Genomic DNA, 27,206 nt, shown 5'->3' on the forward strand with positions numbered 1-27,206 from the left:
CAGTCATAGAACCAAAAATCACCATTAAATACTGACTCCATTTTAAAGAACATTTAAAGAACAATGAGCCACACTCAAATCACCATTCCTGGGGATACAGTGAAGGGTGTCATCTGGTAGCTGATAGAAGCTGTCCTTCACACTGTGATCTGATGGCAGATGGTGTGGGCACATATGCACTTAGCAGAGTAGCTTATCGCGAATTTGCCAGGGGGATACGGAAAGTCATCAGCCTCTCACTTATTCCAGTTGGTGTTTCAGTGAGGCTGGGTAGAAGGCTGTTCCTGACTGCCAGTCCCACACCATGCTGATCTTGGCCACCAGAGGGGTAGCCTCTCCAGAAGATGGTGTACCCACCTCCCTCTTCTTTCAGAGAACCTTCGCCCAGGAGTCTTGTCTCGCTAAGCGCGGCGATATCCACGTTGCAGTGCCTCAGTTCCTCAGCAATCAGCGCAGCCCTTCTATGAGGTCTGTTGCCATCACTATCCAGGAGGGTCCTGACATTCCATGTTGCCAGTTTGAGAGAGATCATTTTGAAGATGGAATTCTTGGTAGGTGCGGTAACCTACCCAAGATGGTAGAGTGGGCAATTTTCAGGCCACCTTTTCTAGGCCCTTCCCCCATTGGGGTGAGCAGTGTGGTCCCTAAATAGGGCTGCTCAGTGGTGCCAGGGTCTGCCAAAAGCAGCTGCTAGCAACCATAGAACCTGTGCCCAGGCCATTCTCCCCTGCTCCCACCAGACTTCAACTAGATATAAGGTCAGGTATTGTATACCATGGTCAGAGGTGGAGATCCAAAGAAGATTTTTAGGCTGCCACAGGAAGTGCACAGTCCCCAGTAACACTATCTTCACCATGATGAGGTAAATCCTGGTAGCAAGGTAACACATCCACACTGGACTAACACACACCAACACTATATCCTGTGAAGGCATCTCACAACTATATAACCTAATTTTAAAAAAAAGTATTTTGATGTTGTTTAGTAAACTCCAATTCACAATGCTGTTTACTGCAGCTTATGTCTGTTTTTGCACAGTGTATGATTTAAAATATTGCCACATGCCTAGTCTATCCTAGCACTTTCAGTTTATCAGTGTGCCGGACTAGCGTAGCTTTGCCAATCATACTGATGTTGACGCAATGATTATTTTATTCCCATTCATACATTATCATTGAATTTTAAGATTATGTTCATATTACAGTCATAATATATAAGTTTTAAGATATAATGACATGGTAATAATTGTAATAAACTGACAGACAAATGGAGTAGGTCATTCACTCAGCATCCTCATCTGCCTTTTAAAATGTTTAAGTTTACCTGGATATCTGTACAACACTGTAGGTGTGTTGATTTACAAAGATGAAATGTCTCTTTGCATCTGAACGCTGTTTATTTTACAGAAAAATATTAATATTTAATATATATTCAATATAATTTCACTATTGCTTTTTATTTTCTCATTACCGTGTCTAAAGCAGAGATTACGTGAGAAATAAAGCTTTAAATTGGAATAGTGGTCCATATTACAAATATAAAGTCATATATACTGTATGTGGGCCAGGCAAATCCCACTGAGAATCTGTGGCACTATTTGAAAATTGCAGTGCACAAGCATCACTCAACCAACCTGAACATGCTGGGGCAATCCTGCCAAGAAGAATGGGCCAAAATCACTCCAACACTGTATGCAAAGCTGGTGCATACATATCCCAAAAGAATTAAAGCTTTTATTGCAGCAAATGGTGGATCTACCAAATATTAAAGTGTGGGCGTTGAATACTTATACAAGCAAGATATTTCAGTTTTTTTATTTTTCTTAAAAATATTTCCCAACATAAATCCAATGTCACCTTACAATAACTGATTTTGAGTTTCAGTGCTTTGAAATAAAATATCAAACAAACAAAAGAAATTTTAATGTACCATTTGTAATTTAGTAAGATGAGAAATATATATATATATATATATATATATATATATATATATATATATATATATATATATATCCCACACTGAATACTTTGTTTTAATTGGAAATAGACAGAAGATTTTATAATTTTAAAATATTTAAAACAAAGAAGGTAAATATATATTCAATATCTTAAATATTTAATATTCAAGATTCTGCACTATTTCTGGTCTCTACATTAGTGTAAGCAAATTTGTGATACTGACCATGTTAACTGCTTTGTACAAAAGGTCAGATTTTCCTCATCTCCTCTAATCTCTTCTACTGAAGCGGGTGTTCAGATGACACTCCAATGAATCTGATCTAAAATGGATCATGATGTTTTACACAAACTTATGGAGTCCAGCTCAAAAGGGACATACCAAATACTAAGAAGCTCTGAAATTCATGTAAATATTACATACATTCTACTTTTCATTCAAGTTGTTGTCAATAATATAATTTGTAATTGTAAATTGTTGTTTTAAATTAAAAAAAGAATGCAAAATAGAAGGATTTTCAGTAGTGCTCTCAGGCCCCACCGTGTGTGTGTGTGTGTGTGTATATATATATATATATATATATATATATATATATATATAAATATAAACAAAACAACAACACAAATATTGTTATTATATAATGTAACAGTATTTTGGAATTTGATTTGTTACAAAAGTTTATATTATATATAATATGCAATATTTGGGCACATCATCAGAAGGAGTGAAAAAGTCTATTCAAGAAAGAACATTGATTAATGCAGAGTCTGTTTGGAATATTTGCCAAGTTATAATTAATTTAATGCACTTCCTAAACCACGGGTAAAACAGTGCATAAATAACCGGATTAATGGTGGAATTAAGATATGCCATGATCAAAACTTTCCGAAATGTTTCTAACTGCAGTTCAACAACATCACCTAATACACTGTAAATAAAATACGGAAGTAAACACACCAGAAACACAGATACTAAAATGCCAAGGACTTTAGCTGCTTTCCTCTCAGATTTCATTGAGAGATTCATAGTCATTTTCTGTGTTTTAGGCCGTGTGTGATTATTAAGCTGTCTGATAGCAGTGGCATGTTTCTTAGCAATCAGAAAAACTCTAGCATACAATATGATTATGACAGAACATGGAAATATAAATGTTACAACAAGATCAATTACAGACCAAACCTCATTCATGGAGTAAAAACACTCTCCAGGACACATTACAATACCCGTGAAGGTTCCATTGAAATACTGGAATGCTAGGTTATACACCAGGCACAGACACCACTTACAATAAACCACAGTGCACACAGTCCTCCTAGAGATTGTGTGTGTGTAGAGAAAAGGGTTTGAAAGAGCCAAATGCCGATCTACAGCAATCAGAGCGACGTTATAGATGGATAAGCTTGTGAGGAAACCAATAATTAACCACACACACATGCAGAATTCTGTCCCAAACATCCAACACGACTCCATTGTCCAGATTAACACCGGTGGCATTACTAAAGTCCCAACGAGGAAATCTGACAGAGCCAGAGAGAGCACGAGCATGTTGGTCGGTGTGTGAAGCTGCTTGAAGTGAAAAACAGAGATGATGATGAGCAGATTTCCACACACTGTTAGAAGAACCACAGCAGATGAACACACATACAGTAAGATATAAACTGCAGGAGATACAGATCTCTCTGGACAGGAGAAATGCTCACAGCGATCAGACTGGTTAAACTCCGTCAGGTTCATGAATACAGCATTTCTCTAATGTATACAGAGTTTAAAGGAATATCTCATATACTGGATGCTACTATTGTAAAACATTAACTGTAAAAAGTCATAATCAAATGACTTATGACTCAAACAACTCTGGCACTTTTATTGCTTTGAAATTAATCACACCCCCTGAGTTTGAGTGACAGCATGATGGATTTGATGCATTGGCAAGAAAACAAGATTATTAGAAGCAAATTATTAGCAAATAATATTAGTCAAATCTGTCTGTAACAAAGCCACGACTAAACAGCACAACAAAGTGCTTATGCTGAGAAAACCTGCCTTATAGATAAAGAATATGTGTGGTAAAGGATGACAAAAACACATTTTCAGAATAAATCATGATGTGATAGTGAGTATGTGTCCCTGTATCTTCATGGCTATACTCTTCACACAAACTGCCATACTACCATATGAAATACCATCCAAAAAAGTGCTCCACTTACAGTAAAGGAACATGTTGTGATGCTTAGACACATACTTGTTTGATCTCATCATATGACCGCTTCATTAAATTATTTCGTCATATTTTTGATCATGCACATGAAGGCAAGGAAACTGGAGAGAATAAAGTTTTAAATTGCAAAAATCTAAATTAGAATAGTGGTTCATGTTACAGTTGTAACCTCAAATGTCATCACAATAAAAGTATCATATATATATATATATATATATATATATATATATATATATATATATATATATATATATATAGGGCCAAACAGGAAACATAGTTATAAATCCTGAATATAAAGTTATAATTCTGGATATATAAATGTAAATCGGAATTTATATTTAAAAATGCTGACTATATAAATGCAAATCTGAATATAAAGTTATAATTCTGGATATATAAATGTAAATTGTGAATATATAAATGCCAATCTGAATATATATTGTCTTCATTTCAATATAACTTTATGGTCAGGCAAGTCAATAGACAGATGTTCTTATTGAATTTTTTTTATGAAAACAGTAGGCCTATACATCCTGTATACATTTATCAATGCAAATATTGTACTATTTTATATTTATTTGAAGTGCACAGAAACATCTAAACAATCCAAACATGTTAAATGTTGCTTGCAGCATCACTACAAAAACCACTGACAGACTGAAAAGGATCCATCAGAGCTTGGATTTCTCTTAATTCTATAACTAAAGATTTGTGCGAAGAGCAACATTGATGAGTTCTACAAAGATGTGAAAGTTTGGCTTTTGCAAACCTATACTTTGTCTTATGGTTTAAGGATAGACACTCATTAGATGGTGGTGGTGCTGACTCAGTGGTTATCGCATTGGTGATCGAATCCTAGTACTGCCAAGCCACCACTCTTGGGACCTTGAATAAGACCCTTATACTTGGCAGTTGGATAAATTAGTGGTCAAATAAGTGAATGTAATTGTAATGTGGATTTAGACTGGACACAGTGGATAGCAGAACACTGGCCGCTATCATATGCAACCCACTCCATGAAACAATCAGTGCACTGAGCAGCAATACAACACCATAATTAGCTCAGCTATCTGAACTTAGATACTTGCACTGCTCTGTATTTTACTTCTGTGTGATCACTGCCACTGCACTGCTTCACAACAATTTGCAAAGTTTGTTTATTCACCTTTTATTTACTTTTTATTTTATTTAAATTTTTTTTAAACTTTTATATACATTGGCATCAGCACAGTTCCAATATTACTTTTGCACTACTTGTTGCTAAAGTACTACTGTACATGCAGCAGATGTTGTGGCACACAATCACAGGCCTTCTGCATACACATAGACTGCACTAACATATTCCCTTATGCGGAAAAGTTGGTATTTTTGCTTCAGTGGCTGTTTTATTTCTAGTTAACTTTGCTAAAGTACTAAATAAGAATCTAGGATTCTTTTGTTATCTTCTGTTAGGGTGAAGAGATATGCTGATCTCGCAGAATCTTCCTATAGCTAAGAAGGGTCGCCTTCCATGTAATTGTGAAAACCATCAATTTATGTTTTTTATGCCATTTAGATTCTACCTTTCGAATGAGATCAATGTACCAGGGTGCCTGTTTTTCCTCCCTAATTATTTTTCTTTTAAACAGGGCAACAATATCTAGTATAGAGCAGAATTTAGACTCCAAACTTTTAATCATTTAAATGAATTCCATGAGGTCAGATAGTGAACCAGTCCATAAAGTTGGGATATTTTCAATAAAGCTGTGTACAGTTGCTGACGTTACTGTATAGGCCTGTAACTAATCATTAGTGATAAGAATTGAAAAGACTATTTTCTGGCTACATTAGCTATTTTAATTTTTAAAAAGTAAAGAGAGTGGTGTCCAGATTCATGGGTAATCCTTAGGGTATTGTTATTAATAGTTGCGATGCCTTGATCAATTAGATAAGCAGGGTGTGTATAAAATAATGTGATACAAAAAGAGCATCTTGCTCTTTTACAGTGTATACAGCAACATAATACTGTAAACCATGATAAAATGTTAAACAGTAATCCTGACATGAAAATATAAAGGGAATCCCTAGCCAGAAATTAATATTGTTACTGTTATCCATGAGTTGGGTTAGCTTGGCTTAGCTATCAACAATAATACTGATGCAAATTTCATTGTTAGATTTTAAAGAAATATGGATTACAGGTATAATATGCAGGATTTAAGCCCTAAGAATGACATCAGGGTAAGATTTTGCAACAACATACAAACTGTCTTTCAAAAGACCAGAGTTGTATTTTAACTGTATATCTGTACTACACTGTAGATTTGTGGTTTTCTGTGTATTGTGTTAATTTACAGAAATTCTGCTGTTTCTACATTCTCTACTTTTATTTTACCATACCTATTTTAAGATGCTGTAACTAAACATTTTACTATTAGTGATCAGTAAAATGCTACAGTTCTTATCCCATGACAAACTTCTTACTCACTTAATCACAAGCCATTTTCGTGCAATGCTTTTGTGATTGAAAAACATCTTAACAAATATTTTGCATACTTATCATGAATGTAACAAATTAATTTCATGAAAGAACATTTATTAATGCAGAGTCTGTTTGAAATATTTGCAGATTTATAATTATTTTAACGCACCTCCTAAACCACGGGTAAAACAGAGCATAAATAACCGGATTAATGGTGGAATTGAGACAAAACACAATTGAGAGTTTCTGAAATGATTCTAACTGTAGTTCAATAACATCACCTAATAAACTGCAAATAAAATATGGAAGTAAACAGGCCAAAAACACAGAAACTATAATGCCAAGGACTTTAGCTGCTTTTCTCTCATATTTCATCGAGTGTGAGGTGATTTTCTGTGTTTTAGGCCGTGTGTGATTATTAAGCTCTCTGATAGCAGTGGCATGTTTCTTAGCAATAAAAAAAACTTGGGTATACAATATGATAATGACAGATAATGGAAATATAAATGTTACTACAAGATCAATCACAGACAAAACCTCATCTAGAATGAGAAAACACTCTCCAGGGACACATTTCAGGTCTTATTAAGTTTCCATTGAAATATATGAGTGCCATGTCATAACCCAGCACCATGCACCAATTACAAAATATTATAACACACATTTTTCTCACAGAGACTTTGTTCAGGTAAAGAAATGGGTTCAAGAGAGCTAACCACCGATCAACAGCGATCAGAACAACATTATATATGGATAAAGCCAAGAGAAAACCGGCAGTCGACCAAACATACATGCAGATAATTGATCCCAAAATCCAGCATGACTCGATTGACCAGATGAACACTGGAGGCATCACTAAAACACCTATGAGGAAATCTGATCCAGCCAGAGAGAGCACGAGCATGTTGGTCGGTGTGTGAAGCTGCTTGAAGTGACAAACAGAGATGATGATGAGCAGATTTCCACACACTGTTAGAAGAACCACAGCAGCTGAACACACGTACAGTAAGATATAAACTGCAGGAGATACAGATCTCTCTGGACAGGAGAAATGCTCACAGCGATCAGACTGGTTCATGAGTACAGCATTTAAAAAAGTCTACACAATTTAAAGGAATAACTCGTTTATTTGTTTTAAAATGGCAACAGTACAAATAATTTCAAATGTCAAATGAGTTATGGCTCAAGCAGCTCTGGTACTTTTATAGTTTAGAAAATGATGCCTCATGCCTCCAGGGTCCATTAACAGCTTTGTGCATATGATGTCATGCTCCTGAAATACACCTGTTTTTATGGAAATCTAAAATTAAGAATTTAAAAAGTATTCATATTCATAAACAACTTGGTTTATGTATCAAACAGAAAATATAACAACGGGATCTTTGGAGTACATGATTATGTTATTAAACTAAAAGTTGTAAAGGTCCAATCATGTCAAATTCCTTGTCTGGACTATCAACTAGCATGACTGAATGGTGAAAAGTTACCTTTTAGTGTTGTAGACATTTTAGAATTTGACGATAGAAGAAACGCATACTTTTCCGTCCATTCATTTGTTCATTGTCAATTCACTAATCAGACCAGGGAGGATGAATAAAATGAAAAATCAGTGTAAATCAGTGGATACCCTCCCCTTTCTGACCTGCTCTCTCTAGCCATGTTAGTTAGTCTCTGGTCTGATAAAATGCCTTCAGTCAAATAAATAAAATACATAATTGTGACTGGATAATCAGAGGATCTTAGAAATCCAGAGTCACTGAACAATGGCCATTTTTTCCCTCATATGTTTATCAGGTCTACTGCAGTATTTTTTCTAGTACTGGTCTGCTGAATACTTTGCTGTGTATGCATTTGATCTGCGGTTCACCAGTTGATGACCTCTGGACTAGACCCTTGCAATGGAAACTGGCTTTAGGAGCATGGAATGTCAGTTTGCTAGCAGGGAGAAAATGGCATCTTAGCAAGTGAAAATATCTTGAGTATAGTCAGATTTATCTAGTATTTCCTATTATAAGATTACAATTAACCAAATATGAGATTATTAAACCTATTTCTAGACATTTTTACTCATTTCAGACTTTACATTTTCTTGTTCTATTCAGAGATCATTTTGCTTCTTTCTAGAAATAAATGCTTAAAATTAGCAAAATGATCTGCCAATAGAACAAGACTATTTCAAGCCTGCAATTAGTACAAATGTCTAGAAATAAGTTTTAATAATCTTATATTTGGTTTGTTGTAATCTTGTACTAGGAAATACTAGATAAATTTGACTATATTCAAGATATTTACACTTGCTACGATGCCATTTTTTGCAGGGTGAGTTAGTGTGGGAGATGGAAAGCTATGGATTAGATATAATCTGACTTATTTTGACATTAAACTTCTTGATCGAGGGTGCTCTTCTCTTACTCCAGAGTTTCCACAGCCTCAGGCGGGTGTGCGGATACTCACTAGTTTCAGGTCAAGCTCAGAGTTGTTAATTTCGAGTCTCAGTAAGGAAAGTTGAATGTTGTTTGTTTATACACACCAAATATCAGTTAAGCCTTCTTGGAGAAGCTGGAGCAAGAGATCAAGAAGGTGGTCTCTACTAACTCCATAGTGCTACCAGAGGACTTCGGTGTTCTTTACTTGACTGAAATATTTGGAGGGCTGTGATTGGGACCATCGATTATTAATACAATCTGTGCTGTCATGGTGTTATCAATATGGCATCCAAAACAGGAAACAGCAATAACCTAAGTTAGTATGCGCAAAATAAAAAATTGGCAGTGTACACACTTTATAAAAAATGTAAAGGCATTTTTTAATTGCAGGATATTGTACATTTGTACTTAAGAGTCTTATGCTCATCCCAGGACTCTTATTCACAATCTGCTCAAACTGTCTTTACTCTTCTACACCGGTTTCCCTTTTGAGTCTGTTTCCTCTCAAGGTGTCTTCCTCATGTTGTCTCAGGGAGTTTTTCCTCACCACTGTCCAATTTAATCATTAAAAATGGCAAAATTCAAAATCCAGAAAGAATGTTTATAATAATTATTATGGTATTGATTTACACTAAGGTTCCCTAAATAGATAATATTTAACACATTTTTATATTTAACATGATCTTTAATGAACCATTAATGAACCATCAGTAACATTAACAAAATAGCAATGGTATAATTGATGTTTTTTTGAATAATAGTTAATAAATTAAATTAGCCATTTTTATCCCATTAAGAAGTACAATCAGATTTCAATTATAATCTAAAATTATTATAATAATTATATTATAATATAATTATAATAACTGAGGGTGAGAAAACAGTTTCCATTATGTACACCTGGAGCCAAGAGTTTATAGTTTATAGTCTATTATAGTCTATTAATACTGCAGTAAATGATAGTTGTTTAGGGAATCTTAATATAAAGCATTATTTCTTGCCAATAATTATGGTATAATATTCATTTTTTCCATTTACAGTAGTGGAATGATGTCATAACCAGGGTATGCAAACCAGGTTGGGTTTTGTTCTTCATTCAGCTGTTTATTCATAGCACATTTACAAAGGAACAATCTGTGTGCAGTATTTTGCAAGTTAAAATCATTTTTGTGCACTTCTGGAACCAGGAGTAAAACAGGGCATAGATTACAGGATTAATGGATGAATTCAGATAAAAAAGAATTAAAATATTATTGATCATGATGGACGATGACGCTGTATTGCTTATTAAAGTGCAGACGTAATACGGCACCAAACATGCCAGAAACACAAAAACCAGAATGCCCAGCACTTTGGCTGCCTTCCTCTCAGATTTCATTGCATCTGAGACATTTTTGGAGACGTTTTTCATGTTTTGATTAAGGTCTCGTATAGCATTTGCATGCCTCCTCGCAATTACAAAGACCTGGAAATATAAAATGAGCATTAAACCACAAGGAATGACGATGATGAACATGAGATCGATTAACGAGCAGACTTCATCTAAAGCACTGACCAGACATTCACCTGGACACAGCGATAAATCTGTGAAGTTTCCATTCACGTAAAAAAACACAAAGTTGTACACAAATGAAAACACCCATGACAAACATATCAGAGTGTGAACAATTGTAGATGTGACATCCTTCAGGTAAAGAAAGGGATTGCTTAAAGCCATGTAACGATCCAGAGCAATCAGAACCACGTTTCCTACAGACACACTCGTGAGCTGAAAACTCATAAAATTAAACAGGATGCAAAAAATGTGTCCAAAGATCCAACAAGACTCGATCAGCCACGTGAAATGGAACGGCATCACGAAAAGTCCGACCAAGAAATCCGACACAGCCAGAGAGAGCACGAGCATGTTGGTCGGTGTGTGAAGCTGCCTGAAGTAACACACAGAGATGATGACGAGCAGATTTCCACACACTGTTAGAAGAACCACAGCAGCTGAACACACGTACAGTAAGATATAAACTGCAGGAGATACAGATCTCTCTGGACAGGAGAAATGCACACAGCGAGTGGACTGATTCAATTCTGTCAGATTCATTGATCTAAATCACAGGCATAAACAAACAAAAAAAAATCTTAGTGAAAAAAATATATCTATTTCTCCCCAGCAAATAGTGTGACACTTTCATTATCATCTGTATCCACCTGATGTCTCACATTTATACGCTCTGTGTGCGTAAACCACATCCCAAATTTACATCTTACTGACATCATTATTTTTACATTTCCCAGGAATACAGTTAGAGATGTGTCATAGTTTTTCCTCCAGAATCTCAAAATAATAAGATATAAAATGGTGCAATTAAAAGTAGCTATCAATGTTATTTTTGTGACCATTACGTAAGAGTAGATAAGAGTAGAACCCCTGTCAACAATCATATTGCCCAGGACTGCAAGATAAGAAATAGCCTTAGTTCTATCAAAAAAAAAAAAGAGGAAACCCACAAAATCACAGGGCTGGAGAAAAAAGGTAGGTAATGATCACTGATGCTCAGTGACAGAACTATGAATAAAACTGTTATAAAAGTCAGCATTACTTATATGATCCGTATGTCATAAAAAAAAAAAAAAGGCACATTTGAGAGAAAATACATTCTTCATTGCAAGAATCGTTACTTGCAATGGAGGTCAAAAAAAGGCCAAATAATGGGAGTTAAATGAACAGGTTTTTTGTTGTATTTGTCATTTATCAATTTATTTATGATTTATCAATCTTTTAGTAAAGTTAAAGCATAAGCCAAACCAAGCTAAATTTTTTGCCCGATTTATTTATTTTCTTTGTACTCTTGTGTGTATGCTGATCACCTTAACGTGCAAAGTGCGTTCCTGATACAGCTCATTTACATGCAGTGACTGAGTAAAACTCCATAAAAGGTAAAGTACACCGACAGCTGGGAGCACGAAATGAGCCATCAGGGTAAAGCCTGAAAAACAGAAGTGGAAGTAATTTTGACTTATTTCTATGCCAATAAAATATTTAACAATATATAATATTAATAATAATAAGCGAGCACTAAATACTCCATCAGCTGAGGTGTTTGATTAGTTTTATTTGTCTTAATTTATGGGTTTGAGTCGGCTCGCTTTCTTTATTTTTTATTTTCTTCAATTAACGCCAATAAAATAAAGTGCTGGTTTGGACTAAATGTTGTGGATGGAGCTCTGAGTCCCAGAGCGAGTGAACTAGCATGAGGATGTGTTTCTGATCGAGACTCTAAAGCTCTTCTCTCAGTCGCTCTGGATAAGGGCGTCTGCTAAACGCCGTAAACAGTTTAAACACCAGAGTATATTATAGAAAAGCACAGTAATCCGTGCAGACTTTATAACTGAAGTCGAGGTTTACATTAGTTAGTCTTCTCGTGTAAATTTACACACACTCGGGAGCACGAGTAGGATACCAACATTTTTTCAAATTTACTGGTATTTTAATAAATTCCAAATTTCTTGTGTAAACGCTCGTAAGAACGATTTACACACAAATCCATTCATATCAAGCTTGATAAATGAGGCCTGTTACTCATATCTCTGTATCTCATCTGTATCAATGACATGAAAGACTTTGCTTTAAACCAATTTATTGTACAAATCATGGAAAGCAATGAACCGTATTTAATAAAATTGCAAATATGCAAGAATGAATGTTTATTAATATTAATTATTGAGAAATTGCAACTCTATGCACTACATGTATATGACATTAAAATAATTAGAAAAAAAAGTTTAAGGCTGTGTTTTAAAGTTTATATACTAAACAAGTAACATGAATGAAATATATCTTTATAAAACTGTTACAGTAAATCAGAAATGTTTACATGTGCAAATGATGAAGTTGCAGAAATTAATTTCTTACTATATCCATCATTTTTTTTTTTTTTTTTTTTAATGATGTGATTATTTGTTACAATAAGCATCATTAAATGGATCTCTTTTATGATTGAACAGACTTTTTTGGCAATAGAATACAAACCTCAATAAGAAATTACTGACTTTTCGACTAATATATATTTATTCAATGTCTGACAAATAATTTCTAATGTCTGTGAACCAAATAAATAATGGATATTGCGTGAAATTATGTTTAAAATGGCACATGAATGTTTGCCTTTTAAAAAGCTGCATATTTACATTTTCCTAAATGGAATGCAAATGAGTGAAATCTAAATCAGGAAAAAAAAAATCATAATATTTATTTTTTTTTGTTTTTTTTTTTAATAGACAAAATTTGTCAGAATGCTAAATTACCATATTCCCTGTTTCTTTTTGTCCTTCTCTCTAATTATTTATTTTTAAAACACTTTTACCCATTTAATTGTAGAGTAAGGCTGAAGGGCCTCCCTGAAACATTTTTTTTGAAATAATAAAATTAAAAAAAAAAAAAAAAAAAAAAAACACTTTGGACATTGAATAAAGTTCTGTGGTGGAGGTCATGCATGTATATACGTATTATTATTATTACTTATAATTAGCATTAGCCATAGTGTTGCAAGGGGCTATTTAATACAGGTGAACTCTTATTAATTATTAAATAACAACTGAATTACAAAGATAATAAATCGATAAAGTTCATTTGTGTCATATTAATTAATTAAGATTATATTTCATATTTCAGACGAGGCGCATTTTATTCCCACTTTAGCTAAAACCTAGACTAAGACTTTTTTACTCACTGAAATCCAAAAACCTGCAGCATAAACACAAGCAGAGAAAAAATTTACAATGTTGTGTCAGATTCTGTTCCAGACCAAAGCCTTTTCTACTCAAAACTTCATATTTTAATATAAATCTGGTTCAATTTCAACAAAGAACATTCAGAAATAATTAAAATACACATTCCTTCAACTGATATCCAGTCCCAATTTCTTAACACTAGTAATTGTTTTTATATACATTATAAAATGTTCCCATTGTGTTAGTTTAATTAGCAATTAAAGGTTAATGCTAGAATTTTTCATTGCTTATTGGTAAAATTAGTCTGAAGCACAAGGTAAATTTCAATTAAAGTAAGAATGGTAGAATTAATTCGAACGTTCAGAAGAACAGGTTGCACGAAGCAACCTAAGTTTCTAGTTTTTAATTAAGTATCCTAGCCTGAATCTCCTAGCGAATGCTAGTCATTAGAGGTTCTGTTTAATAATAATTATAAGAAGTTAAACTTATCATTTGGATAGTGTTAATTGTAAATAGTCTCTCATGATATTATGGCAAGAAATGTGTGAAGTGAACATTAAAGCAGAAACTCTAGCACGATATGTTGAATGTGGAAAAATGCTAGCGCTTGTTATTTTTTTAGTAACACTACCACAAAGTAGTCTTAAAATTATTTTATTAATTATATTTGTATTTATCTGTTAAAATGTGTTAAAGTTAAAGCTAGTATCCAATGTTAGTTCATTATTATTAGCTGAGCATCAGATGGAATTACGTTTAAAAAATAAAAAATACTTGGCATTCCAGAAGGATAGGGATGAGATTTATTTACGATTATTATTTATGTTGAATAAATTAAACTTGTAAAGATTTGGAGATTCAAACATCAAATAATGACTAATCATTGCTTAGAAAATGTATATTTTTTTGTTTCTATATGGTGTGTGATGTTACCGTGACATTATAAACGAGTTTTTCATGCTTGTAAAGATGTTTTTTTTTTCCCCCCGTTTACTCACACCAACCTTTTACATCACAGAAAAAAAAAAAAAAAAGACCAGGAAACAAATTTTGTTTGGTTTTTCAGTGTTCACTTGTGACAATTCAGGTGAATTTAGAAGTTTTATCCTTTAAGCGAACCCCAGATGATGAGGGAAATGATCACAATCGCCACAGCCAGGACTACAATCAGGATGCACATCTTCTTACGAGACTTTTGCTGTGGAAAAACATAAATAATAATTAATACACTAATGTTAATGTATTGCTTCAGTGACCGCTATGTTAAGTTATGTTAGCGTTACCCAGGGATGGAAGAATGACCTGAGAAATATAGTATAGATAAAAGGCAAAAAGTTGATTTTTTTTTACATTGTGTTTTAACGAGTAAAGCAGATTTTATTACTTATCTATTCAGTTAGAAGATTATTTTCTTGCATTGTTGCTGCTTTGCCTGAAAACTTATTCAATCTCTCTAGATTTTCTCCTCGTAAGTATAACTAACGCAATATAGTTTTCTAATGAATTAGTCAGAAGTGAAATACACTGTAAATAACCAATATGTGCCATTAGCTAGAACAGCCACATAATTTATGATAGCTTTAGGAATAAATGCTAGTTTAATCTGGCATTAGCAAAGAAAACTGGCTAACTTAGTTAAACACAGCCAGGTAACAAATTAGCAAAACATTCCTCCAATTAGATGAAGTTCATGTCTTCTAGGGAAGCAAACCTCATTTAATACGAGTCTTTGTTTACGCCAACGTACGGAAACATTTTACTGAGGTAGGCCAAGGAGCGCTCATCCTCAAGTTCAACGCTGCCGTACGGTGGCTTATCCATCTTCAGATAGCTGTAGCGCTAACAACGTTGTGTAGCAAGAGAAGGTCGAATTGATAATTCTTAATAGTTTTTTTGCACACTGATGTACTTATTTAGTAAGAGTACAAAATATTCCATTTCAATAATACAATAGTGCAAACACAACAAAGTACTACTTATGTTCAGAAACAATGTACATGTACTCAAGTATTTTCCACCCCTGGCATTGCCATATTAAAATTATTACGTATGACTATCTATAACACGATACAATGCTAAATGATTATTGTTCTTTGTCTCTCTCCAGGGCCTGCAGACTGAAATTAGCTTGTAGCTATCATTGATCTTTTCTCATTTGAGATTAATATTTTGGTTGTACATGATCCTTAATGAATAAACGTAAAATTACTTACTAATTATGTTTTCGGATTTATATTTGTGAAGAATGTATGGTGAGTTACCTGGTAATTCGCAGCACTGGCGAGCTGCTGTGTTGCAGACTGAACGTGCACTTCAGCATTTTCTACATTAGCCTCTATGCTGTCTGAGAAGAAATAACACAGTGGCATAAGTATTGACACCCCCCTCTTGACCTTTTCCATATTTTGTAGTGTTATAACCTGGAACGGAAATTGCGAAAAATGAAATTACATGTCATGAATCTACACACAATTACCCATTATACTGAATCGGTTTATTTTATTTGGTTTATTTACAAATAAAAACGTGAAAGGGTTTTTTCTTTTTTTTGTGGTGAACGGCCTCCTCTACGCTGAGTATGTTGTGTTCTCTGATAATGGATTTAATGTCGCTCTGAGGGATGTTCATAGTTTTTTTTTTAAAAAATAACCAAACCCTGATTGATACTTTTCGAGAACCCGGCTTTGTTTTGATCGCTCCCTGTTCTGCATGATGCTGTTTGTGTAGATATGTTCTCTAACATGTTTGGGGTTCTTACATGACGCGTTGTAATTATATTCCGAACACTTTAACTGCACACGGGTCAGCTCCTTCCAACTAATGGTGTATCTTCTGATGGTGGCTAATTTAGGCTTTTCAGATCCCTTTCACTGAAACTGGACAGCTGAAGATTGAGAAAACATTGTCTGGCCTTTTTCTTTTTCTATTGTCTGGCCCGGTTTCTGTGATAACTGCATGAATGAGGAGCTGTACAGCTGTTCCTATTAAAGAGGACAGAGCATTTATCTTCAATCCATTTGCTCAGAATGTAACGTGTTTCGTTTAACTGCAGAAAAATGAACACATTTAATAGGAGCTGTTAATGTGTCTTTTGGATTGGATTTGTGTCATACTTTATGAAAAATGATTCAACTCTAACACACTTCTTAAGAGTTTCACTAGGACTTCTGCTTACACATCCCAGTGATCCAAAAAGCAAATATTTCCTAGGACTTTAGTGCTCTCTTGTGGCACGTTTTAATATTTTTTTCCAGCTCTAGCGCACATTTAAACATGTATAAAGAGCTTCCGAGTTTATTGTTATATCTGAGTTATATTGTAACATGGGAAAGTTCAGGACGTAAGTCAAAAAGTACAGTAACTTCAGCAGTGTTTACACCCCCACCACACACACACACGCACACGCGCACACACACACACACACACGCACGCGCGCACACAAGCACACGCCTCTTATTTGCCAGTCAAACTTTAGATAAAACACACAGGGCGTTTCTACTGAGTTTACCTAAGGTGTTCTCAGAGGACTTCATTAAAAATCTGTGTTTTGATATTTTAACACCTTTAATTGATGTTGTGTGTCAATTCAGTCGTAAATACACACACAGTCAGGATTTCTTCTTTCATTACTGAACCATTTTTAACCCCTCTGTGCTTTAAGTGTGATGTTTCTACCTGATGGGTGTTAATAGGCGTCTGTGTGTGTGTGTGTGTGTGTGTGTGTGTGTGTGTGTGTGTGTGTGTGTGTGTGTGTGTGCGCGTGTGTGTGTGTTGTAATACACCTGTATTGTTGCTTGTAATACTTCCTGTACAGTGAGTTAGGCCTTAGATTGGCACAGTTTTAACTGAACTTACATTATTATGATCAGGGCCTGCACAATACGGAAAAAAGAGTATTTCATGATTTATTTATACAATTTATTCAGTGAATCCCAATATTATATATATGTTATGGTTTGTTTGAGAGCTCATTTGCATATTGCAGACTCCTGCAATTAAAATAAAGCCATATTAAGAAATTACATACATCATGTCGTCGATATTATTACGCAAGTTACACAAATATAACTTTCAGCTCATGAAAAACCTAAAAGCTACTTCACTGCATTTCATTAAACATCATTAGCATGAAAAATAAACACCTGCTTATCACTGGACTTTGACACCGTAATCACACTCATATTCGTGTGTGTGTGTGTGCGTGTGTGTGTGTGTGTGTGTGTGTGTGTGTGTGTCCATAAGCATGCGAGACAAATCGACAGAAAGCTTCTTGGCCTCACACAATGTCACACTATACACTGGAGCTACATTTTCATCAGATTAATCCACCTTGCAAGTCATTTCTAAGAGTACATTGACTGACTGTAGTCTATCTGTTACGCTGCACAAAGTTTTGGCACCCCTCGGCAGATGTTTTAATAGGATCTTTACACAAAGACAGCTGTACAGACCCATACTACATCTGTATTCTCGTCAAACTAAAGTTGATATGCAAAAAAAAAAAAAAAAAAAACAAACAAACAAAAAACACTAACACTACGGCGGAGTGTCTGACTGTCTTTGCCAGCTAAAAGATGTCATGTAACAAAGCTTGAGAACAAAAAACTTGTTTAAAAAAAAAAAAGCTAAGGCTTTCATTGAAGCCTGAAACATTTTTTTTTTTTTTAAACTTAATTTGGGATTTTGTTTAGAAGGTTTGTAAAGAGTCATGCTGCACTTGGAGGAAAAAAAATCCGGATAGTGATTTAAGTCAAATGTCAAACAGTAATGCTCTGACGTGATTTGAAGGTGATTTACACCATACATTTTCCTAAAAACAGCCGTTGTGCATGAAGGGGTTAAAAAACATGAAATTAACTTGCCTAAATCCTGACATTTTGGTGAGTATGTGAAACCAGAGTTTTTTTTTTTTGGTCCACTTTCTACATGGACTTGATAAAAAAAGGGTTAGTGTGTGTAAGTGTACGGACATTGTATCTGTACCCGATACACTCGCTCTATAACCAAATAGCATAAGATTTGTGATATATTGTTCATTTTTAAATAAATGCTACACTTGTATTAATATAAAATCTATTATTAATACAACATGAACACAACTTCAAGCTTGTACTGCATGTCTCTGCTATTAGTTCTTACCGATCATATCCCCCTGTTCGTGCACCATGACGGCCAGATCTTTGAAGATTTCATTGATGTCCGTGATGTCCGACTGAAAGCAAGGTCATATAGGTAAGTCATTAAGTCTATGGTGTAGATGTTACATAAATAAACAGAAAATATGACAGAAGTGATTCGTTTTTACACGATTCATAATCTAATTCATTTAATCGAACCATTTCTGAGCATCTACATGTGGACCGTGTGAATCAGGTGTGAATCAGAGTACATTTTGACGAGTGTAGAACACCAGAATTTGGTCAAAGCCATTAATTCTATGATAAGGCACATATTCCTTACTGTTATCTCTTTAAAAATTGTTTTTATGGTTAATTTTATTACAAACATAGCGTTGTTTGCAAATGCTTAGCCTGAAGTGGATAAAAGTGTAATGTTTAGTATAATAGTCTGTGGCTTGAGTAGAAGAAAAAGATGATGTTTTTAAAGATCAGTACATAAAAAAAGGGGGAAAAAGTAAGAAAAAAATGAATACAGGAGCTCTGAACAAGGCCACCTACAAAATCCAACAGATACACAATCCGTGCTAAATTAGCTACAGAAGATTAGCAAATGTAGGAACTGACGCTGTTGTTGCTAGTGGGCGTGGCCTGTTTGGCTTGTTAAAGTTGTGCTATAACTTTCTAGTAGCCAGCATGTATACACTGACGTGTACATGGCGAGAAAAAGAAGGAGAACGTGAATTATGACTGTATGACAACAATATTTACTGTAAATATTACATCATATGTTCACTTGTGTCTCTGGTTTTGCATTAGAGCTACACGGCTAATGTAGCTAACAAGCAGTGGAAGCTTATAGCATCATCCACTAAATCTTAATTATAAAAAATTAAAAAAAAAAAAAAAAAAAAAAAGCATGATGTTAAACTGAAAGGTCTAAGCTATAAACTTGTTAGCTCTGCCTCTCTGGCGCAAAACTAATTAACCTTTCACAAAATTATATCGGGTTCATTTCTAGTCACACTACTGCTTTAGTATAATAATAAAAAGCTGTAAGTAAAATATATATATTACTGTTTTATCGTACCTCCAGCTGTCTGATGGCCGTTTCTCGCTCATGAATGAGATGCAAATCCTCCTCAGTGATGCCTTCATCGTAGCTTTGTGTCTGAGCCTGGGTCTCACTGTGTTACCACATTATTATTATTATTATTATTATTATTATTAAAAATATGTAAATGTGGGAATTGAAATGTAATTATACAAATAATGGAGCAAAAAAGAAACAAATTATACCCGTGTTTCGATTTTAAATGTGTAATATATATATATGTATATATATATATATATATATATGTATATATGTATATATATATATATATATATATATATATATATATATATATATATATATATATTATAATAAATAAATACTATATCTCTATATACTATATCTGCAAAACTGTAATATCATAAACCATGATGATTTTTTAAAATTACTTTGAAATTATTTTTCTTTTTTTTTCTTTAATCACAAGGATGTTTAGAAAAGCTTTTTAGGGAAACAGAAAGTTGTTTTTTTTCCTCTATATTCAGAGTTTCTGACCTCTCAAAAGGTGCAGCGTTTCCTCCAAATGTATCATCAGCAAAACCACTCTGCAAACAAGAAAAGTAGGTCACATGATTGCTAAAAAAACAAAACAAAAAAAAACCTACTTTGCAAACAAAATGTAATGTGGACTAATTGAGTGAAGACTGAAACCAGTAGTTGGAACAAACATAATAAATTCACAATATTTTGATTATAATTAACTCAATATGACAGATATTAAATACTGATGTAAGCAGAAAGCTGAAGGTGCATGTTATAGAAACATTATATATTATCCCACGTTTGGTGTGATCTGGACTTAACAGTCACATGACCACAGTAACAGAAATTTCTTCTGCTAGAATTATTTTACCTATTTGAGGTTCTGCATTTGCTAGCATAATGAAAACTAACATGGCTAAATAACTCGCTAGTGTTAATACGGTTTCAATAACATTGTGCAACATATTGAACATCAATACTGAGGCTGAAACACCGGATCGATATCGGATAAGATTTTACGATGTGAACTTTGGGACGCTGGGGAAACCGTGAACCCTCGGTTCTATAGACTCGTCTTACCGAAACTCTTGAACTCGCTCGAACTCTGGCCACAAACTCTTTCTCTTTCTGCGCAGCTTCTCTCTGGGTTTTCTGTAAAAGTGCCAGTGCGTTGGAGAAATCGTTGACGAGCCGCTCTCGCTGAATCTTCCTCTGTCGCTATTTTTTAGTAAAAAAATTAGTAAAACAACAGATTAAATAATTTATTATATAACTGGTGCAGTGATAATCTGAGTCCAAAATCACAAAATAATGCATTTTTATCACTTCATTTTGACTTTATGAGGTAAAGATCATGTATAATTTTACAAAAAGTGTTAAACCCAACAATGAAGAAGACCATAAAGTGCTGAAAAATGAGCTAACATTCAAGTATATAAAGAAAATGCACATCTTGTACATAAAGAAAAATACCATAATTCAATTTTTTAAAATTAAATATTAAATAAATAACATAAATAGAAGATTAAATAAAATTCAAGAATTGAAAGAAGTGCGAATTAGATGTGAATTTGAATTAAAACACTACAAATATTTTTTTTTAAATATAAAAAATTAAGAAAAATAAAGTTAAAAAATAGTAAAAAAGAGAAAAAAGTAAAAAGATTTCTTTACTATGTATTTTTTACTTTCTCTTTTACATAAACAAATCAGAAATAATATCTAAAAAGAAAAGAACTAAACATAACAAAAGTAAAAAATACAAAATAAAATATAAAATTATTAAAATAATATAAAATATTTTAAAATATATCCTAAATATATATTCTTAATATATTAAAATATATTAAAATGAAATGAAACATCCAAAAACAATAGGATGGATTGAAATAAGCAAAAAATAGGAAAAAAAAAATTATATATATATATAATATATATATATTAGACTAAAGTAAATAAAAAATTAACTTTACCTGATCATGAGTGACTGGTAATGAGCTGAACTCCTTCAGGCATTTATCCGTTTCTTTAGCCAGCTGGTTCGCATACTGCTGTTTCTGCTGCCTGTGTGTGTGTGTGAATAAGAAGAGACATATTAACACACTTTACTAGTCTTGAAGGTATTTATAATGTATAATGTATAATATTGCTCTTATGTGTGTATATTGTGTGTGTTTAACGCAGTGTGTGTAGTCACTCACAGTCGCTGCCGGAGATCCGGCGTGTCTCTATCTGTTCCGAGTTGGGTGACTATCCTCTGGATTTCAGACGCTGGTGGAAATAAATCAGTAAGTGTAGATGCATAAAAGCCACATTTAATTTAGATGTTCTTGCAAGCTAGCTAGCATTAGTTAAGTAGCAAAGCTAGCTGTTTGCTATTATCACAAACTGTGATACAACGTTAGTCAAGATGTGAGATGTACTTACTCTGCTGTGTTATGTTCTGGATGTTTGAGCCAATCGTCTGAGCGAGTAAATTTGGGTCCCTTGATCCAGACATGGTGATGACCTTCTACACCTTTAAATAGATATGTTACAAATCAAACAGAACAGGCCTGAACTGCACAAAATATCAATATGTTAATTATTATCAGCATCGAGTTTACGCTCCCGCATCAGTAAAGCCAGAGTAGCTCGTAATGTCTCTTTAATGAACTGCAAACTGCTACAGAAATCTGTATTTATTAGAGATGTAAAGATACACTCTGGTCATGAGCAGATTCGATTCTCAGAATATTTTGCACAAATTTGGATGAAGAAAAATTATGACTGAAAAGACTCCTTTTTATTTCTAAATCATAAACAAAGCATAACATTTTTGTGCATTTTTGTCTGTATAAAGTAAATAAATAAAAAAAAATTGCTATGAACAGAGATTTAATATTGTTAACAAAATGTACTACAGATTCACCATTTCTTAAAATAAATACATAAATTCTCCCCCAATTTTTTTTTGAGTAAACAAAGTCTCTGACCCAGGGGAAAACGATTGATTGAAATATAATGAGCTCCGTAGCAGCATCTGAGGCATCATTTTAACCAGAAATAGAGCTCCAAAGTCGGCTAAAATGGCCAACTTCTGCTGCCTCATTCACAGGTACTGTAGATCGCAGGGGCATGGGGCTAGTGTCATTTGAAAGCTACTGATGAGCTCTTTTTAAAGGTTATAACATGATCATGTAACTGTATAAAGGATATTGCACATCGGTCATTGTGATCCGGAGCTAACGGTCAGCATGCTGTCTATATATTTTAACTCTATGGGTTGTGCTGCTTGGGACCTCTGCTGTTCAAACAATGCAAGTGCAATCGCACATTCCCATTATACCCCTAGCATTTATGATAATTACATTTGGCTGAAATTTCTTTCCAAAGAGGCTTACAAGTGAGATGGGATAAAAATGAGCAGTTGAAGTTAATGGTTTTGCCCTACAATAGTAGATTGGTGGTGCTGGGATCTGAACTCACAACCCTCCGAACAGTAACCCAAAGCTTTAACCCCTGAGCAACCACTTTCTAGTTCAATAGCCAGTGGTGGAAAATTCTTGAGTAATTGGAGTTTATTACTATACCCAAGTATTATTTTGGTATATTTATACTCGTGTATTATGAAAATCAAATACTTGTATTCTTACTTAACTACATTCTTAAGAAAAAAACTTACTTTTTTACTCCTTAGATTTTTATTTAGACAATGTACTTGTTTCAAAAACACAAACACTCTCTAATGCAGCCAATGTCTGTACACTATGTTCATAAAATGGATTCAGTTTAGCATCCAATCAAGTTTCATCAGTGTAGAAAAATACTATCAAGAACTGTGCCAAATCGTTATCTGTGCTGACCTTCTCATGCTATCCAAAGTAGTTAGCGTTGTAGCTATCCGTGTACGTGTGAATATAGCTAATCCACCGGACTGCAGTGTAGAAGTTGAGGATGAGCGCTCCTGACCCTACCTCAGCAAAATGTCTAAGTATGCAGGAGTAAACAAAGACTCGTATAAGATGAGGAGTCTCCTTTACCTTGCTTGAAGGCATGAACTTTAACCTAATATGAAAAAGCATAATGTATGTTTGCTAACATTAACTGGCTATATTTAACCAAGTTAGCCTGTTAGCCAGGCTAGCTAGACTAGCATTGATTACAGTAGCTAATATAATTTGGCTAGGCAGCAAGTTAAATTCTAGCTAATGGTAAAAATTGGTTATTTATAGGATATTTAACTTCAATCTAAATAGCACATGAGCAGCAAACTTAATGACGTCAATGAAGATGATCTAGCAGTTTTAGATAAGTAATACAACTTAAGAAGAGACACGAATTTAATTTCATCATTTACTTTTTTTAATACTTGAGTACATTTTTTAAAAACGGCAACTTTTTTCCTTCCACTTGAGTACATTTTTTGTTGTAGTCGTCCAGTTTTAATTACAATTATCACACATTATCTATGCTTTTGTTGTTGTTCCTCTTTCGGCTGCTCCTGTTAGGGGTCGCCACTGCGGCTCATTGGTCTGCGTATTTGATTTGGCACAGTTTGTACGCCGGATGCCCTTCCTGATGCAACACTCTCCAATTTTATCCGGGCTTGGGATCGGTGTTGAAAGCGCACTGTTGCACGCAACCCCAGTGGCTGGGGTCGGTTCCCTAAATTAAATTTACAGTACTGAATTTACAGTAAAATTTTGAACAAAATTTACAGTACTAAAGTACTGGGCGATTTTGCGTGAACTATTTCCCAGTACCGTTTAAAGGGCTGCATTCGCACCACAGTGGGCACTAGGAAGTGACGTAAGCCGGTCGACAGCGACGTCATTTGTGCACCGTGTTCAACAACGGAAACAAAGAACAACAACGTAAACAACCGGAGGATGGAGGACGCTGTGATCGGAGCTGTGTTTCTGTCGTGTCTCGCGTCCATCTATCGCTGTTCTCCATACTTGCGAAATAAGTTGACACTACAGTATGTTTACACGGCGTTTTAAATCATGGTGGGTGAGGGCGTTTTTTAGTACGCATACGGCCAATCAACGTCTACTTACATCACGGATAGTACCAGTTGTGCTGGTCAGACGCTGCTCCGGAGTAGGAGCTAATTTGGTTCTCGAAAAAGGCAGTCGGTACTAAAATCACACCCAGTTCCGGAGGTGAGAAAACGCCAAAAAGTGGGTAGTTCCACAATTAGTTCAGGTACTATGAAAAGGTTCCCGCAGTGCGAAAGGCCCTCCTACTACTACTACAATATCAATAATAATAATAATAATAATAATAACAATAATAATAATAATAATAATAATACATTCTCTGTACCGCTTATCCTACACAGGCTCACAGGGAGCCTTGAGCCCAACCCAGGGGACTCAGGGCACAAGGCGGGGGACACCCAGGACAGGGTGCCCACTAATCGCAGGGCACAATCACACACACACTCACACACTTCGGACGATTTGGAAATGCCAATCAGCCTATAATGCATGTCTTTGGACTGGGGAGGAAACCGGAGTACCTGGAGGAAACCCCTGAAGCACGGAGAGAACGTGCAAACTCCACACACACAGGGCGGAGGCAGGAATCAAACTGCCAACCCTGGAGGTGTGAGGCAACAGTGCTCACCTCTACGCTACCATGGATCCAATAATAATAATAAATAATAATAATAATAATAATAAATGACAGCCTTTAATATACACACATGAACATTGTGGCTTGTCTTCATATGATATTGTTTCCATAAAGTCCAAAGCTAGAGGTCAAGGTGGAGCAACAATGATAAAATATTAATACTTTATTATTATTATAATTATTATTATTATTTGATTATATGATGTGGTGTTTCTCTACATGTCCTCAGGTGTGAGACATCCTGACTACTAAAGCTACTAAAATGACACCATAAAAAAAAGAAAAAGTTACATAAACATACAATGTCGCCATTAAGAAATGCGGAAACACAGACACAGACAGACAGACACACACACACACACACACACACACACACACACGCACAGGCTTTAATATTCACACACTAAAATGTTTATTCGCCTGAAAACTCAAAGCTCGAATAACATTTATTATGACTATTATTTATTATTATTATTAAGTGCTGTGAAAGCGTCCATGTCAGGAGTGTCAGCACTTCTGTGTTTCACACTGTGGCTTTCTTTCTGTTTTTAACATTTATCCATAATAAACAGCTCTAATCGCGAGGTGGATTAACGCCGTGAAACAAATGTCTTTTGTGTAATTTACCTTGTTCTTTCGTTGTTTTGTTTTGTTTTGTTTTTTTCCTCCTCCACTCCCGAACAGATTTCCTGACATCTAAAGTCGCGGCCCTTTCTCATCACATGATGTTTCACCCTGAACGCTGATTGGTGGGTTTGCACCAAGCCAAAGAGCTTTTAAAACGCAGAGATCACGCAGTCGCTTAACACTTCCGGGTTGTTCAACCGCGTCAGATGACGCGTGTTTCCGTTTCCTAATAAGGGTTGCCATGTTCAGGTGCTTCATCCCAATTCTCCTATTTACACTATGCACTAAAAGTATGTACTCTTTTTTGTGAAGAAAAAAAAAAAGTACTTTTGAGTGTGTAGCAAAAGAGTATGCAATACTGTGACTGATGGTGTGTTCAAGTCGTGTCGGAAAGATCGTATTTATGAGTCGAACGCACATGAACGCCAGCACAAAGTCGTAAGTACGAGTGGGAAACTTTAGTGCATCCCAAATCATAGTATGTTGATATGAGGATCCTAAAGGAACCCGGATGGTCGACTATTTCTGGTACATTTTCAAAATGTGGAATTGTTGACACGTATTCAGCTAATATTACCCACAACCCCTTGCGCCAGGGAGTAGGAGGAGTTTTGTGACGGTTTGCTTCCCCCAAATTCAAGGACGCATTTTAGAGAGGTGTAAATGAAATGTGGACAAAATAAATCAAGGGAATGGTAAATTAAATGATATAGTATTATTGATATAAGGAATAATCAAAGAATTAAAGCTGAAATGTGACAAGGAGTTTGTTTACCGTGACAGTGTGCGTAACTAGGCAACAACGTTCTCTTCCATTACATGACGTGTTAGTATCTGTGCGTTCAAGTCTTTCAGGAAAGTTCGTATTTACAAGTTGGGAAGTCGTAATTAGGACGTCAGGTGCGTTCAAGTCACTGTTGTTGGAGCAAGATGGCGGAGTACCTTCTCTTAATTAGCT

The 27,206-nt window shown here is 34.8% G+C and overlaps 3 protein-coding genes and 1 pseudogene across 3 annotated transcripts; all 4 read right to left on the minus strand.

Moving 5' to 3' along the window:
- Window positions 1–2,694: 2,694 nt before the first annotated feature.
- On the minus strand, window positions 2,695–3,690 carry LOC113533604 (trace amine-associated receptor 13c-like). Its single transcript, XM_026925858.3, has one exon. The coding sequence runs from the start codon at window positions 3,688–3,690 to the stop codon at window positions 2,695–2,697; it is 996 nt and encodes a 331-aa protein (XP_026781659.1).
- Window positions 3,691–6,631: 2,941 nt separating this feature from the next.
- On the minus strand, window positions 6,632–7,713 carry LOC128317804 (trace amine-associated receptor 13c-like; annotated as a pseudogene).
- A 2,093-nt stretch (window positions 7,714–9,806) lies between these two features.
- Window positions 9,807–12,526, minus strand: LOC113533660 (trace amine-associated receptor 13c-like). The gene has a single exon (XM_026925938.3). It carries the CDS (start codon window positions 11,154–11,156, stop codon window positions 10,170–10,172), a length of 987 nt encoding a protein of 328 aa, XP_026781739.1. The 5' UTR covers window positions 11,157–12,526; the 3' UTR covers window positions 9,807–10,169.
- A 948-nt stretch (window positions 12,527–13,474) lies between these two features.
- stx7l (syntaxin 7-like) lies at window positions 13,475–26,405 on the minus strand. The gene is made up of 10 exons (XM_034301842.2): window positions 26,249–26,405; window positions 22,427–22,517; window positions 22,201–22,270; window positions 21,973–22,063; window positions 21,080–21,217; window positions 20,513–20,562; window positions 19,994–20,090; window positions 18,926–18,998; window positions 16,048–16,130; window positions 13,475–14,984 (listed from the first exon to the last, which is right to left on the minus strand). The coding sequence occupies exons 2-10, from the start codon at window positions 22,497–22,499 to the stop codon at window positions 14,889–14,891; spliced, it is 771 nt and encodes a 256-aa protein (XP_034157733.1). The 5' UTR covers window positions 22,500–22,517; window positions 26,249–26,405; the 3' UTR covers window positions 13,475–14,888.
- Window positions 26,406–27,206: the final 801 nt, after the last annotated feature.

This window comes from Pangasianodon hypophthalmus, chromosome 30 (genome assembly GCF_027358585.1).
Source record: "Pangasianodon hypophthalmus isolate fPanHyp1 chromosome 30, fPanHyp1.pri, whole genome shotgun sequence".
In the NCBI taxonomy this organism is placed as follows: domain Eukaryota; kingdom Metazoa; phylum Chordata; class Actinopteri; order Siluriformes; family Pangasiidae; genus Pangasianodon; species Pangasianodon hypophthalmus.